The 12,073-nt window shown below is 46.2% G+C and overlaps 4 protein-coding genes across 4 annotated transcripts; 1 reads left to right on the forward strand and 3 right to left on the reverse strand.

The window, feature by feature from the left end:
- The first annotated feature begins 18 nt into the window (after nucleotides 1–18).
- Nucleotides 19–4,227, forward strand: ValRS-m (Valyl-tRNA synthetase, mitochondrial). Its single transcript, XM_017144565.3, has 5 exons — nucleotides 19–294; nucleotides 364–2,117; nucleotides 2,867–3,316; nucleotides 3,382–4,011; nucleotides 4,075–4,227. The coding sequence occupies exons 1-5, from the start codon at nucleotides 201–203 to the stop codon at nucleotides 4,123–4,125; spliced, it is 2,979 nt and encodes a 992-aa protein (XP_017000054.2). The 5' UTR covers nucleotides 19–200; the 3' UTR covers nucleotides 4,126–4,227.
- Nucleotides 4,228–4,548: 321 nt separating this feature from the next.
- On the reverse strand, nucleotides 4,549–6,909 carry LOC108059284 (uncharacterized). The gene is made up of 3 exons (XM_017144467.3): nucleotides 6,429–6,909; nucleotides 5,484–5,642; nucleotides 4,549–5,423 (listed from the first exon to the last, which is right to left on the reverse strand). Exons 1-3 carry the CDS (start codon nucleotides 6,661–6,663, stop codon nucleotides 4,549–4,551), a joined length of 1,269 nt encoding a protein of 422 aa, XP_016999956.2. The 5' UTR covers nucleotides 6,664–6,909.
- A 1,902-nt stretch (nucleotides 6,910–8,811) lies between these two features.
- Nucleotides 8,812–9,621, reverse strand: mRpL12 (mitochondrial ribosomal protein L12). The gene is made up of 2 exons (XM_017144562.3): nucleotides 9,525–9,621; nucleotides 8,812–9,472 (listed from the first exon to the last, which is right to left on the reverse strand). Exon 2 carries the CDS (start codon nucleotides 9,459–9,461, stop codon nucleotides 8,913–8,915), a length of 549 nt encoding a protein of 182 aa, XP_017000051.1. The 5' UTR covers nucleotides 9,462–9,472; nucleotides 9,525–9,621; the 3' UTR covers nucleotides 8,812–8,912.
- Nucleotides 9,622–9,907: 286 nt separating this feature from the next.
- GNBP3 (Gram-negative bacteria binding protein 3) lies at nucleotides 9,908–11,557 on the reverse strand. Its single transcript, XM_017144561.3, has one exon. It carries the CDS (start codon nucleotides 11,468–11,470, stop codon nucleotides 9,986–9,988), a length of 1,485 nt encoding a protein of 494 aa, XP_017000050.2. The 5' UTR covers nucleotides 11,471–11,557; the 3' UTR covers nucleotides 9,908–9,985.
- Between the last annotated feature and the right edge of the window lie 516 nt (nucleotides 11,558–12,073).

The raw sequence follows: 12,073 nt of genomic DNA on the forward strand, positions 1-12,073 counted from the left end.
GAGTTATATTTTTACCTACTTGCTTTTTAAAAGAAAAAATAAATAAATAAAAAGTTTTAAAATTTCAAAATCGCGACCGTTACCTGATTAAAAATTAGCGCCCTTCATCGATTTATCGGACTTATCGCATCAGCTGTTCTTGAACCATCACTAATGGGATTTTCAAAAATCTTTTGACATAACATAACACAACAATAAAAATGCAAATAATTAGGAATTGCAGCAGCAAACTACTGAAACACAAGTACCTGTGCCAGCCGAAGGTGTACTCCCTGTACTACAGTACATCCAAAGGTGCGTCACCGCCAGTTTTATTCATAAAACCCAGTGCCGGCTAAAGGATTCGTTTTCCTCCACTTACAGATGCGGCCAAAGAGCTACCGCTGGCCCCGGGATACCAGCCACGCCCCGTGGAGCAGGCCTATTGGGAGCGGGAGCAGCGCCAGGCGAATCTGCCCCAGCCTCCGGTCGGCGGTTGCAAGCGGGGCAGCTTCCGCATGCTCCTCCCGCCGCCAAATGTAACCGGGAGTCTCCACCTGGGCCACGCTCTCATGGCCACCGTGCAGGACGTGCTGGCCCGCCAGCGTCAGCAGCTGGGCTACCAGGTGGACTGGGTGCCGGGCACAGATCATGCGGGCATCGCCACCCAGGTGGTCGTCGAAAAAACCATTGCCGCATCGCAGGGTAAAACGCGCCAGGAACTGGGACGAGCGGCCTTCCTGGACGAAGTGTGGCGCTGGAAGGCGGAAAAGGGCGCCGGAATTGTCCAGGATCTGCGCCAACTGGGCTGCCGGCTCAACTGGCAGCGTGAGTACTTCACCATGGACGAGCAGCAGGCGCATGCGGTCAATGTGGCCTTCGAGCGACTCTTCGACGAGGGTCTCATCCGTCGGCGCAATTCGCTGGTCAACTGGTCCACCGCCCTGCGCTCCGCCATCTCGGACATCGAGGTGGATACGCTGGACATCAAGGAGCCGCTGGAGATTGCCGTTCCGGGCTACGAGCAGAATGTTCTCTTTGGCAGAATCTACGACTTCGCCTATCGCGTGGTGGATGGCGAAACACTGCCTGATGGTTCGGCTGAGGAGATTGTGGTGTCCACCACCAGACCAGAGACCATCTTGGGCGACGTAGCAGTCGCTGTTCATCCGCTCGATCCGCGCTACACTAAGTATCGAAATTTGGAGGAGGTAAAGCTCAAGCATCCCTTTCGGCACGACACCATTCCACTGGTTTTCGACATCGCCGTGGATCAGGAATTCGGCACCGGGGCGGTGAAGATCACTCCTGCCCACGATAAGTTCGATTTCGAGCTGGCCCATCGCCATAAGCTGGAACCGCGCCAGGTGTTCAACGAAACGGGCCATGTGGTGGGGGCTTATCCGGAGTTTAAGGGCCAACCGCGTTTTGAGGCGCGAGAACTGATTGTCAACCGGCTGGAGGACTTGGAACTTCTGCGCCAGGTGCGCGCCCACACCATGCAGTTGCCCATCTGTTCGCGCTCCAAGGATGTCATCGAGTACATGATCCTGCCGCAGTGGTACCTCAAGTGCAAGGATTTGGCAAGGGATGCTTTATCAGAACTCCACAGTGGCCGCCTGCAAATCCAGCCAGCGAGCTTCGAAACGGAGTGGGAGCGCTGGCTGCAGGACAGCCGTGACTGGTGCATTTCCAGGCAGTTGTGGTGGGGCCACCAGGTGCCCGCCTACGAGGTGATCGACTCCAAGGGCAACAGCCAATGGTTGGCCGCTCTGGACGAAAAGGCAGCCAGGCAGAAAGCCATACAGCTAATTGGCAGCGAGGAATTCACTTTGAAGCGCGATCCCGATGTGCTGGACACTTGGTTCTCCTCAGCGCTGCTGCCCTTTTCCACGGCCGGTTGGCCAGAGGAGAGCTACAAGGAGCGGTATCCCCTGGACCTCATGCAGACTGGCCACGATATACTCTTCTTTTGGGTGGCTCGCATGATGATGATGGGTCTGAAGCTGACCGGCGAGGCTCCCTTTCAGAGGGTTCTCCTCAATGGCATTGTGTGCGATGCCCAGGGCCGGAAGATGTCCAAGAGTCTCGGTAATATAGTAGCCCCACAGCAGGTGGTGCAGGGCGCCAGTTTGGAGGTGAGTGAAGCCTGAACAGCCTTTTATTATTATACCCTCGCAGAGGGTATTATGATTTCAGTCAGAAGTTTGCAACGCAGTGAATGAGACGTATCCGACCACATAAAGTATATATATTCTTGATCAGGATCAATGGGGGAGTTGATATAGCCATGTCCGTCCATCTGTTTCTACGCAAACTAGTCTCTCAGTTTTGAAGCTATCAGATTGAAACTTTTCCAAAAGTCTTCTTTCTATTGCAGGTAGTATATAAGTCGAAACCGACCAGATCGGACAACTATATCTTACAGCTCCCATAGGAAGGATCGGAAAAAAAACGTTAAAAAATTCTAGCTTCGGTGTTTTTTGAAATATTACCTTCTACACTTGGGGATATTATTTTTTAAATATTTCTGAATTTCAAATTAAATATTTAAAAAATTCGGACGACTATATCATATAGCTGCCATAGGAACAATCGGAAAATTAATGGGAATATAATAGGAAATAAATTATTGCTTCATTGGTTTTTATTGTATTCTCTTTTACTCTGTGATATGACTATTTTTAAATATTTCCGAATTTCGATTTTAATTTTATAAAAATTGAACTACTATATCTATCATATAGCTTTCATAGGAACGATCGGAAAATTAATGAGGAATAATAGAAAATTTAACATTTTTGCGATTTGTAAACTAATAGGAATGATCTGCAAGGGTATATAAACTTCCTTTCTTGTTTTTGCTAATTTTTGATTTCCCCTGCAGAGCCTAAAAGCTGGCCTAGAGCAATCCTGCGAGGCGGGCATCATCAAGCCCTCCGAATTAAAGACATCCACAGATGGAATGACCAAGATGTTTCCCAACGGCATCCAGGAGTGCGGCACCGATGCGCTGCGCTTCACCCTGATGAGCCACAACATCAAGAGTCACTTCATCAGCTTCGATGTGAATGCCTGCTACACCAACAAGCTGTTCTTGAACAAAATCTGGCAGGCGATGCGATTTACTTTGGGCTCCGCCAAGACACTGGGCATCTCGCTGGACCAGTTCGAAACCCTGGAAGGCGTCAGTCTGGGCGTGTGGGATCGTTGGATCATCGGCCGCCTGGCGGATACCTTGTCCATTTGCTCGCAGAGCTACACTAGCTACAATTTCCACTTGGCCACGGCGGCTTTGAAAACCTTTTTCTATCAAAATCTATGTGATATTTACTTGGTGAGTATAATGTGCCATTCAATGGTTAATGTTTACCCTCTAAAGCTGTGCTTTTGATTCCATAGGAGACCACCAAAACGGCCATAGCTAATCGCACTCCCAGTGCCTACATCCATGTGGGCACCCTGACCGCTTGTCTCAGCTGGGGCCTCCAGGCCATGGCTCCATTCACCCCCTTCGTGGCTTCCGAGTTGCTGCAGCATGTGCCCCTCAATATCGAACTCAAATTGTCCGACTACCAGGACGTCAAACTGGAGGAAGAGGTGAATGAAATAGTGAGCATCTGCCAGAATGTCCGGCAGGTGAAGAGTCGCAATGAGATCAGCAAGCGGCACCAGCCGCGTCTCAGCCTGTTTGCCCAGAATTCCGACTCAGAGGGAGTGCTTCGTCGGCATCTACCGCAGATCCAGGTGCTGACCCGCTGCGAAGGCGTGGAACTGGAGCTTCTGGACGAGAGCTCAAAGATTTCGAAGCAGCTCAGCTTCTTTTCAACGGCAGGAGCACTTTGCTCCTTTGGCTTGAAAGTGGGCAATGGTTTGGCCTTGACGGAGGAGAAGCGCGACGAGATGCAGCTGGTCAACAACAAGAAACTCAAGAAGCTGGTCAATGAACTGCAGCGGTACCGCATGCGTCTGGACAACGAAGCCTTCCAGCTGATGGCCGACAAGGCCGTTAAAATGCATTTCGAAAATAAGGTAATAAGGGGAAGGGATTTTTAGTTCAGCAAGTTTATCTTATAAGGTTTTGTTTTATTGCAGGTTAAGGAACTGGAGGCGGAGATCAACAGTCTCACCCGGCTGGCAGCGTGATCCTAATCCTCGGTTTTCCATAAAATCATTGTTATTGTTAACCAAACAACTAAGTCGTCTGTTTGTTTTAGAATTAAAGACTGCAAAATTTATTAAATGCAATTGTAAGCATTTAACTTAATTTTAGGAATTTTTAGATGTACCTTTCCACCATTGGACATTTCCGTTTTAAACTGCTAACTCTTTTGTCACAGAAAACCGCAAAATAATACATATTTTTCTTCGAATAGATTTAAAATTTCTATTAGATCATTTTTGCTAATTGCTACTTTCACGAAACATTTAAAACAAACCTCTAGTATTGCTTTGTTTTGATACTTTCCAATGTTAATTATATTTACTATTTTTCAGACACCCAGAAATATTTAACCGTTCTTTTATGCTATGATTATCAAGTCTTTTTCTTTATTTTATACCATATATTTACAGAATTGGACATGCGTTCTGCGAATACGACAAGTAGAAGCCGCGATTCGATATGTCCATATCCTCGTTGCCATCGGTGACCGTGTAGACCACGAAAGGCTTCGCCGCCGTGGTCGTGGACACCAGGCCCAATCCACAAAAACGATCGCTGGGCATGGAAACTCCGCCCTGCGTTGGCGCCGGAATGATGATGTAGTCGGTGGTGCAATCCTGGCTCTGCACGGAGGAGGTGGCCAGCAGCGTTGGATCCACGGCACCCACATCATTCGTCAGCGTAAAGGAGTACGTATCGGAGCTGACCTGGCTGTAGGTGATGGAGCACATTCCGGCCGCCTTGCGGATGCAGATGCCATACTTCGTATTCGCCAGCTGCCTGGTGCCCTGCACGCCAATCGAATTGAGGGCGGAGGAGGCTGCCGAGACGTAATTGAAGCTGGCCAGGGTGCCACTGCTGGGCATATAGTACTGCAGGCATCCAGCCGGAGCCAGAGTGGCCGAGGAGCAACCGAGCATCCTAATCTGGAACTGCCAGTTGCGGTTGAAGGTGTAACTCCCCGAGGTGGCCACTGAGATGGTGATCGGATTGACCCCGTTGAAATCGACATACACATGCTGTCCGGAATTCTCGCCGCAGATGCTGGGCACTTGCGAGGTTCCTCCCGTGATGGTCAAGGCATCCGTGGAGCAGGCTCCATCGCCGGACGGCGGAGCCAGCGAAAGGGAAAGGAAGTCGACGCGCAGCTGGCAGATTGAGGAATCCGGCGGAGTAACCACAATGGAACAGCGTCCGCCGCCCGCATACGGAGCAGGATAATTGCTGTTGTAGAAATAAGTGTTATTGTACGTGGTACTCGCTCCACAAGTCCTTTGATCTGGTAGAAAATTGTATAATTTAGTAATTGATAAGGGATATTTATTCCTGATTCACTTACAAATGCAGCAGATGGCCTGGGCTGTAATGGAGGAGCAACTGCCCGCCGCCACGCCGCTATTATCCGTGCACTCTCCGTTGATAACGCAGGTGCCCAGGAGCAGATTGTTGCCCGTGCAAATGTCGTTGGAAAAGCGACCAATTGTATAGAAGGGAAACCCTAAAAAGTAAAGAGAGACTCATTGAAATGGCATTGAAAATTATCCGGATAGGCAGGGAGGTTTATAACCGTAGGGCTTTTATTATTCCATGAACTTGAAAGGGCTGATACTTTATCACCTTATAAAACCCCATGAGATTACTTTACAGTGGATATTATATTTCTTCAACACATATTTTCCAGATTTGTAGAAATAAGTCTGAATACCAATTCTGTTTTATGATAATGTTGGACTTTGATGCACAGATGGGTTAAACTATCAAATTACAATAAAATTAAATTAATATTTGTCATACAAATTTCAATAAATCTCCATAAAAATAAAGATTTTACAGTTTAGTATTTTCTGAAATTGTTGTTGAAAATCTCTTAATCTTTAATAAACAGTTTTTAAGAAGTTTTTAGGATTAATTGAAAATATTTCCTTTTATTGTTATCTCGAATATTTGTCTGATTTGATTTGATTTAAAAAGATTTGCACTAAATTTTAATAATAAGGAGGTACGATATCTTCAATTTTCTATTTATCTAATAGAATTAAGATCACCGAAAAACCACCTTATCGAGCACCCACTTTAAATTCCAGAAATGCAATGCGCAAATGGAAAGGTTTGCGGTGGAAGCAATGATGATTGCCAAAGACTAAAGAATCCACCTGCGCTACATGCACAGTGGGTGATAATTGAGGCCTGACCCACATACTTCCACCACGACGGAAAAACAAACTGCCGGCATTCATCCGGTCAGATCTCAGCAAGAGTCACCTGCTGGGGAGCTCAAACTTACAGCGAGGATGTCGCGATCCACTGCGGGCCAAGCTGGAATCCTCCTCCGCTGTCAGCAGGGTGTCGTTTCCCAGGATCAGGGAATCATTGGCCTGTATCAAAGAATCGCTAGCTTTCGAATCGGAAGCCAGGGCCAAACTGCTGGCACGTGCCGCACTGTAGATCCCCACTATGTAGCTGCTGAAGAAGATGGCCACGAGGGCCAAAAGCTGCGAGGAACGGCCACCGGCAGACATGATAATCGGATACCGTACGGATCACTTTCGGTTTTCACTCGGGGAGCTGGAGCTCTGGCTGTGGCTGGAACGGATTGGCTACCGATCGAGAGAGAGACGTGCGTCCGCGCGTGTGACACAATGGAGACTGAGCCGATTGGGACTCGTCTTTTGGGGGCACAGTCGGATGGTCCAGGCCAGTGGGCTGCTCAGGTGCTAATTGAGAGAACCCGACCAGTCATGCACCGTCTCCAGGGACGGCTGGAGTTCCTCGAAATGCAAGTACCGTTTTTATGGGCCATTATAGATTATATTTAGTAGTTTACGATCCAAAAGTTGTAAACCCTTTTCCTTGCCATCTATTTTATATCTATTTAATTACTATCTAGCTTAAAATATTCAGAATCGGTTCCGTGATTAGGTTTTTTTCTTCAGTTTTTAAATTCTTTTTAAACTCCTTGGCTATTGTAAAATACTATAAAATTATAATATACATAAGTAAATCTAAATTTTACTTTAAATACCAGAGAATCAACCCAAAAGTTCTAAACCTTTTGCCGTATTATCTACTTTAGAATATTCAGAATCGGTTCCCGTGATATGTTTTTTTTTTAAGTTTTTAAATTGTTATGTTGTAAAAAACTCTTTTTTAGTTATTCTTTTTTTACTCTTTGGCTATTGTAAAATACTATAACATTATAATATTACTAAAATAGATACTAGTAGAATTTCGCTGATATATGGTTTAAAACTGTGAATTTCAAATAAAACGTGACCCATTTTTAATTTTTAATGAATGAATTTCACCATGCCACCTATCACTTCGAACCGCTCCTGTCCGGAGATCGTGTGGGGCTTATTTCAACTGACCGGGAGAGAATGTGGAGCACTCACGCATGGGAAGTGCTCGGCTTCTAGATCGTATTGGCTTTATTCGTTACCAGAATTTACGCGTACCGCTTCTGGACGACAACAAACCAATTTCTGGGCGATGAAAGTGATAGAAAATGCCAGGCACTGGCACTGATACCCAATTTGGCGGTTGGTTTGCGCACGCGTGCAGCGCCGCATGATTCCCCGGATCGGAGATCGGATAAAAGAAAGTGTCCGTCTGTTTGCTCTTCTCTCCGGTGTGTAAACCCGGGTCTACTCCTCCAGCATCTTCTTTCCGCTCGAGCCAGTTTTAGTGGCTATAAATAAAATCGAAAACGCGGCTCCATTGTGATCGGTCCGCTTACAGATGATGTAACGGTACAATCGAGATGAGTTTTGGCGCGTGTTTTTGAGTCTCATCCGCTGATCGATCTGCTTTGCTGCATTTACTAGAACGCGCCACGCACGACGCCAATTAGCAGGATATCACTAATCGCCGACTATGCGGGCACTAATTAATGTTTAATCCCAAAAGGAAGGTAAAAGTGGATTGGCTTTAATTGTTTTCCACAGCGAAGCGTAGAAAGTTGCAAGTGATCTGTCGCGTTGCCAACTGTCGAGGGTTCAATGCTTGAAACTCGAGTGATTGTAAGACTACAAAATTAACACTTGTTAAATTTAAAAATGTATACTTTTATTATTATTATTATTTCTTTATTTTGCATCCTAGCACTACAAGTAAAAAACTGTTAATTTAATGTGCTAGTCACTTTTTGATACACACATTTTTTTATTTATCATTTTAAAAAAATGTGTGTTTGTACTTGCAATTTTTTTGTCATTAATGCCTTTTTGGATTTACTTTAAAATTTTAGCGAACTAATAAGATGTTTAATTGTTTAAAAAAAAAATAATTATTAGAGTGATAATAATTTTTAATGTACGGACTTGATCAAGATGTAGTAAAGTGTGCCAATAAAAAGGATTTACCAAGTCCTTAAAATTTAGAAAATTGAAATGTTGTTAAAGATAAAATAAATATTTCAAAAAATGGGTACTTAAAAGTGGATATGAAATATCGAAGTAAAATAATTAGTAAATTGAGATATAAGAAAAAATATTTGGAAAGCAACAGTGATATTATCTTCAATTAGCCATTAATAAGAAGAGGTGAAGCACTAAAATTATTGGCTAAAATCTTGCATCATTACATTAATTCAATGAACACGAAGGTAAAGGCGGAGTATGGCGAAACCTACTGCCTTGCTACATATAAAATTTTCTTGGTTAAACAAATTGTTAAGTTTAGAGCAAATGTTGCCCGGCTTTTTATTAAAACAGTAACTAGCAGCTAAACGCAAAATGGGAAATCGAAGGCACCGCCGGCGCTGGCGATCCTACTCGATTTCGATGATGGCACCCGCCTTGGCCAGCGCCTCCTTGAGCTTCTCGGCCTCCTCCTTGGGGATGTCCTCCTTGACGATGGTCGGTGCGCTCTCGACGAACTTCTTGGCCTGGACGAGGTTCATGCCCTCCAGCAGGTTCTTCACCTCCTTGATCAGCGCCACCTTCTGCTTCTCATCGAACTTGACCAGCTTGACCTTGAAAGAGGTCTGCACCTTCTTGGGCGCCGCCTCCTCCTCATCCTCGGCGGGAGCAGCACGTGCCGGCCCAGCGGCGAACTGGGGGGCAAATGCGGTCTCGGGCAGGTTCAGTTTCTGTTTGAGCAGCGTGCTCAGCTCGGCCACCTCGAGCAGGTTGAGGGCGGCGATGTTGTTGACAATGGTGTCCAGCTTGGGATTGGGTGGCTTGGCCACCCCCTCCGGCGTGGGAGGCACCAGTTTCTCGGCTCCCGAGACCGCGGCAGCCGGAGCCGCTGCACTGTACATGCGATGCAGCTGCACTTGGCGCGAAATCTGGCGCAGGGCGAGGCGAGTGATGTGCATTCTGCTGGTGTCTGTAAGGCTTAAGTTAGCAAATTGTTTAACTATCAGTAATATTCCATTTACTTGTGGTTTTCGGGTGACAAAATAAATTCCGGAGGGCCAGCAGCAGGTTATGTGAGCAGTTGTTTATCGATAACCAGCCAGGGCTGCAAAGTGTATTTTTTAAACGGCATTACCATGCTTGAAAATAATCAGCCGGTTTGAAAAAAGTAACGGATAATATACCAAAAAATCTAAAAACATATTTTTTAATTCCTAATTTTATTAGTATTTGTGTTTTAATAAATAATTGCAAGTTCTGATGAAGAACTAATTGGTTAAAAACTTAATAAAAATTCAATTTAATTCGATTTTAAAGAGGGCGTTTCAAAAATAATTTCTGATTTAAAAAAAAAGCACTTTAACACCCTACAAAAAAAGGACCCAAAGTTAAAACAAAACAAAAATTGTTTTGTTAAAATTTAGAATTATTTTTTATTAAATTTGATTTGTGAATTTGTAAAATCCTTGTTCAATTACAGGGATTACAATGAGTACACCTTGACGTAGTCGATCTTCATGTGCCCCTCGTCCAGCCAGTGGTCCCTGTTCTTCTTGACTTCCTTCCAAAAGGCCTTCTGCGCCTGCGGAGCCCTCTCGTTCCAGGGCTTCACCACGTGCTGGTACTCGTTGAAACCGCCCACGCCGAGACCGAAGGTCAGGTAGAACTCCTGATCGAAGGGTGCCAGCCCGGAGCCCTCCTCCAGTTTCTGGGCCTGTGGCAATCGCTTTCCCGCGGCCGTTGTCTCACTGAAAGCTCCCTTGTCGCTTCCCTGGACGCACCACTCCTTGCCGTCCACCAGCCAGCGAAGTTCCCTCGGTGTCCATTCGAGTGTGTAGTTGTGGAAGCTATCGCTCCAGTCCTCGGAATTGTCTCCAGTTCCCGGCTTAAGGCAATTCTTCACCGAACGCAGTGGCTCATCGGCGAAGAGCACGGCGGCACCATAAAGATCCAGATTACCGCCATTCGGACGGGTGTAGGCGATCCTCAGTTGACCCGACCGGTAGTCATCCGATCCGTAGACCCTATGCTTGGGCTGCAGCCAGATCTGTGGGGTCACCCACTTTGCCCTCGGCATCTTGGCACGCACCTCCACGCGGCCGTACTTGAAGGAGAAGAAATCCTTGGAGGAAAACTGGGCGGTGACCATCGGGGGGAGGCCATCATTCATGGTCCTTCCATTCCGCACACAATCATGGGTATTCGCCACTCCAGTGCACGAGGCACCCAAATCCAAACTGGCATCCGATCCCTTGTGGAAGTGCTTCTTCATCGTATTCGTGGCGAGCGCCACATGTCCATTGGTCAAGCACAAGGTGTCCGGGGCATCGTCCACATAGACATTGAACTCATAGTCGGGTTCTCCGGAAAACCTGCGCTCCGCTTTCCATTTATTCGGATCCAGTTTGGCGGCGTTGAACTCATCCACGAATACCAACTGCCCGGCACAGCGAGTAGGTGCTCCATTGACCTCCGTTTTGGGCGTAGTGCAGCCCACTCTAATATCGATATCCGGATCTGCAGGTGGACTCCAGGGCGTGGTGGAAGCGGGGGCCACCGGTGGACGTGGAGTGGTCGCCGAGGTGTTATTACCACTGTAGCCATTGACCACAAACGACCCGTCGTCTTCGCGATAACCCAGTCCATTGTAGATAACGTACGTCCAGTAGTACAGGGTGTCGCCTGGTTTCAGAGCCGTCGTCCGATCCCTGAAGGTCCAGCGGCCGTTCTTCGCCTTCACGATGTCCCGAGCCCATGTGCCCGCCTCCAGACCCTCCATTTCCTCGTTCAGCTTGCCATGGAAGGCAAACAAACTGATGCCCTCCTCGTCGGGAATGGAGACCTCGAATCCCTTGGGGTAGAAAACCTCGATCTTGGCCTTTGTCACCTCGTATCCCTGGACGCCGAGGAGGAGAACCAGCCAGTGGAGGCAGCAGAACCAGGCGAGAAAGCGCGATGCATCCGCCATCGTGGGAATAACGATTGTAACTACTGCGATGAGCGGTCTGACAAGTCGTGCTTGGGAATCCGAGAAGCTTATCAAGAACCGGTCGGCGCTTTGTTCGTTAATAGCGCACAGCGAAAAATCGTAGCCCCATCTGTTCTGCCGATTATCACGGATTAATATCAAAGAAAAAGAGGTTACAGTCATGTCTTTGTATAGTATATTATTATTTAATAATATTAAAATGTCCAATTAATAAAACTATAATACAAATAATTTATTGATTAATGATTTAAAATACATTTTTGTAAATGGAAACTTTTAGCTTCAAAGGAATAAATATTTTCTCTCCGTGTATTAATCTGTTGAAAATGTCTGCGAAACCATAAAGAGAGAAAAACGATCTCGGGATTTACCCAAGCCACAGTCTTGAGTGTGGATTTTAGATGAGTCAAAGAAGGTAAACATATCATTAAGAAAGGTAAACAACAATTTTTACTGATTTCAAAAAGTCCGCCTAACAATTGACAGCTTGACCAACACTGTCTAATCAGCTGTTTTGTGGTCCATCGATAACCATCACTGGCGGTCTATCGAAGTTGGGTATTTTAGGGTATATACGCTCAT

The sequence above is a fragment of the Drosophila takahashii genome, chromosome 3L (genome assembly GCF_030179915.1).
Source record: "Drosophila takahashii strain IR98-3 E-12201 chromosome 3L, DtakHiC1v2, whole genome shotgun sequence".
Lineage (NCBI taxonomy): Eukaryota > Metazoa > Arthropoda > Insecta > Diptera > Drosophilidae > Drosophila > Drosophila takahashii.

Bases quoted from the DNA above. Each gene is read 5' to 3' on its own strand.
- ValRS-m (XM_017144565.3), top strand. From the start codon at position 201: ATGCAAATAATTAGGAATTGCAGCAGCAAACTACTGAAACACAAGTAC. The intron at 2,118-2,866 runs GTGAGTGAAGCC...TTTCCCCTGCAG, and splicing joins TGCAGGGCGCCAGTTTGGAG to AGCCTAAAAGCTGGCCTAGA. The intron at 3,317-3,381 runs GTGAGTATAATG...TTGATTCCATAG, and splicing joins ATCTATGTGATATTTACTTG to GAGACCACCAAAACGGCCAT.
- GNBP3 (XM_017144561.3), bottom strand. From the start codon at position 11,470: ATGGCGGATGCATCGCGCTTTCTCGCCTGGTTCTGCTGCCTCCACTGG.
- mRpL12 (XM_017144562.3), bottom strand. From the start codon at position 9,461: ATGCACATCACTCGCCTCGCCCTGCGCCAGATTTCGCGCCAAGTGCAG.
- LOC108059284 (XM_017144467.3), bottom strand. From the start codon at position 6,663: ATGTCTGCCGGTGGCCGTTCCTCGCAGCTTTTGGCCCTCGTGGCCATC. The intron at 5,643-6,428 runs GTAAGTTTGAGC...TTTACTTTTTAG, and splicing joins TGGATCGCGACATCCTCGCT to GGTTTCCCTTCTATACAATT. The intron at 5,424-5,483 runs GTAAGTGAATCA...ATTTTCTACCAG, and splicing joins CCAGGCCATCTGCTGCATTT to ATCAAAGGACTTGTGGAGCG.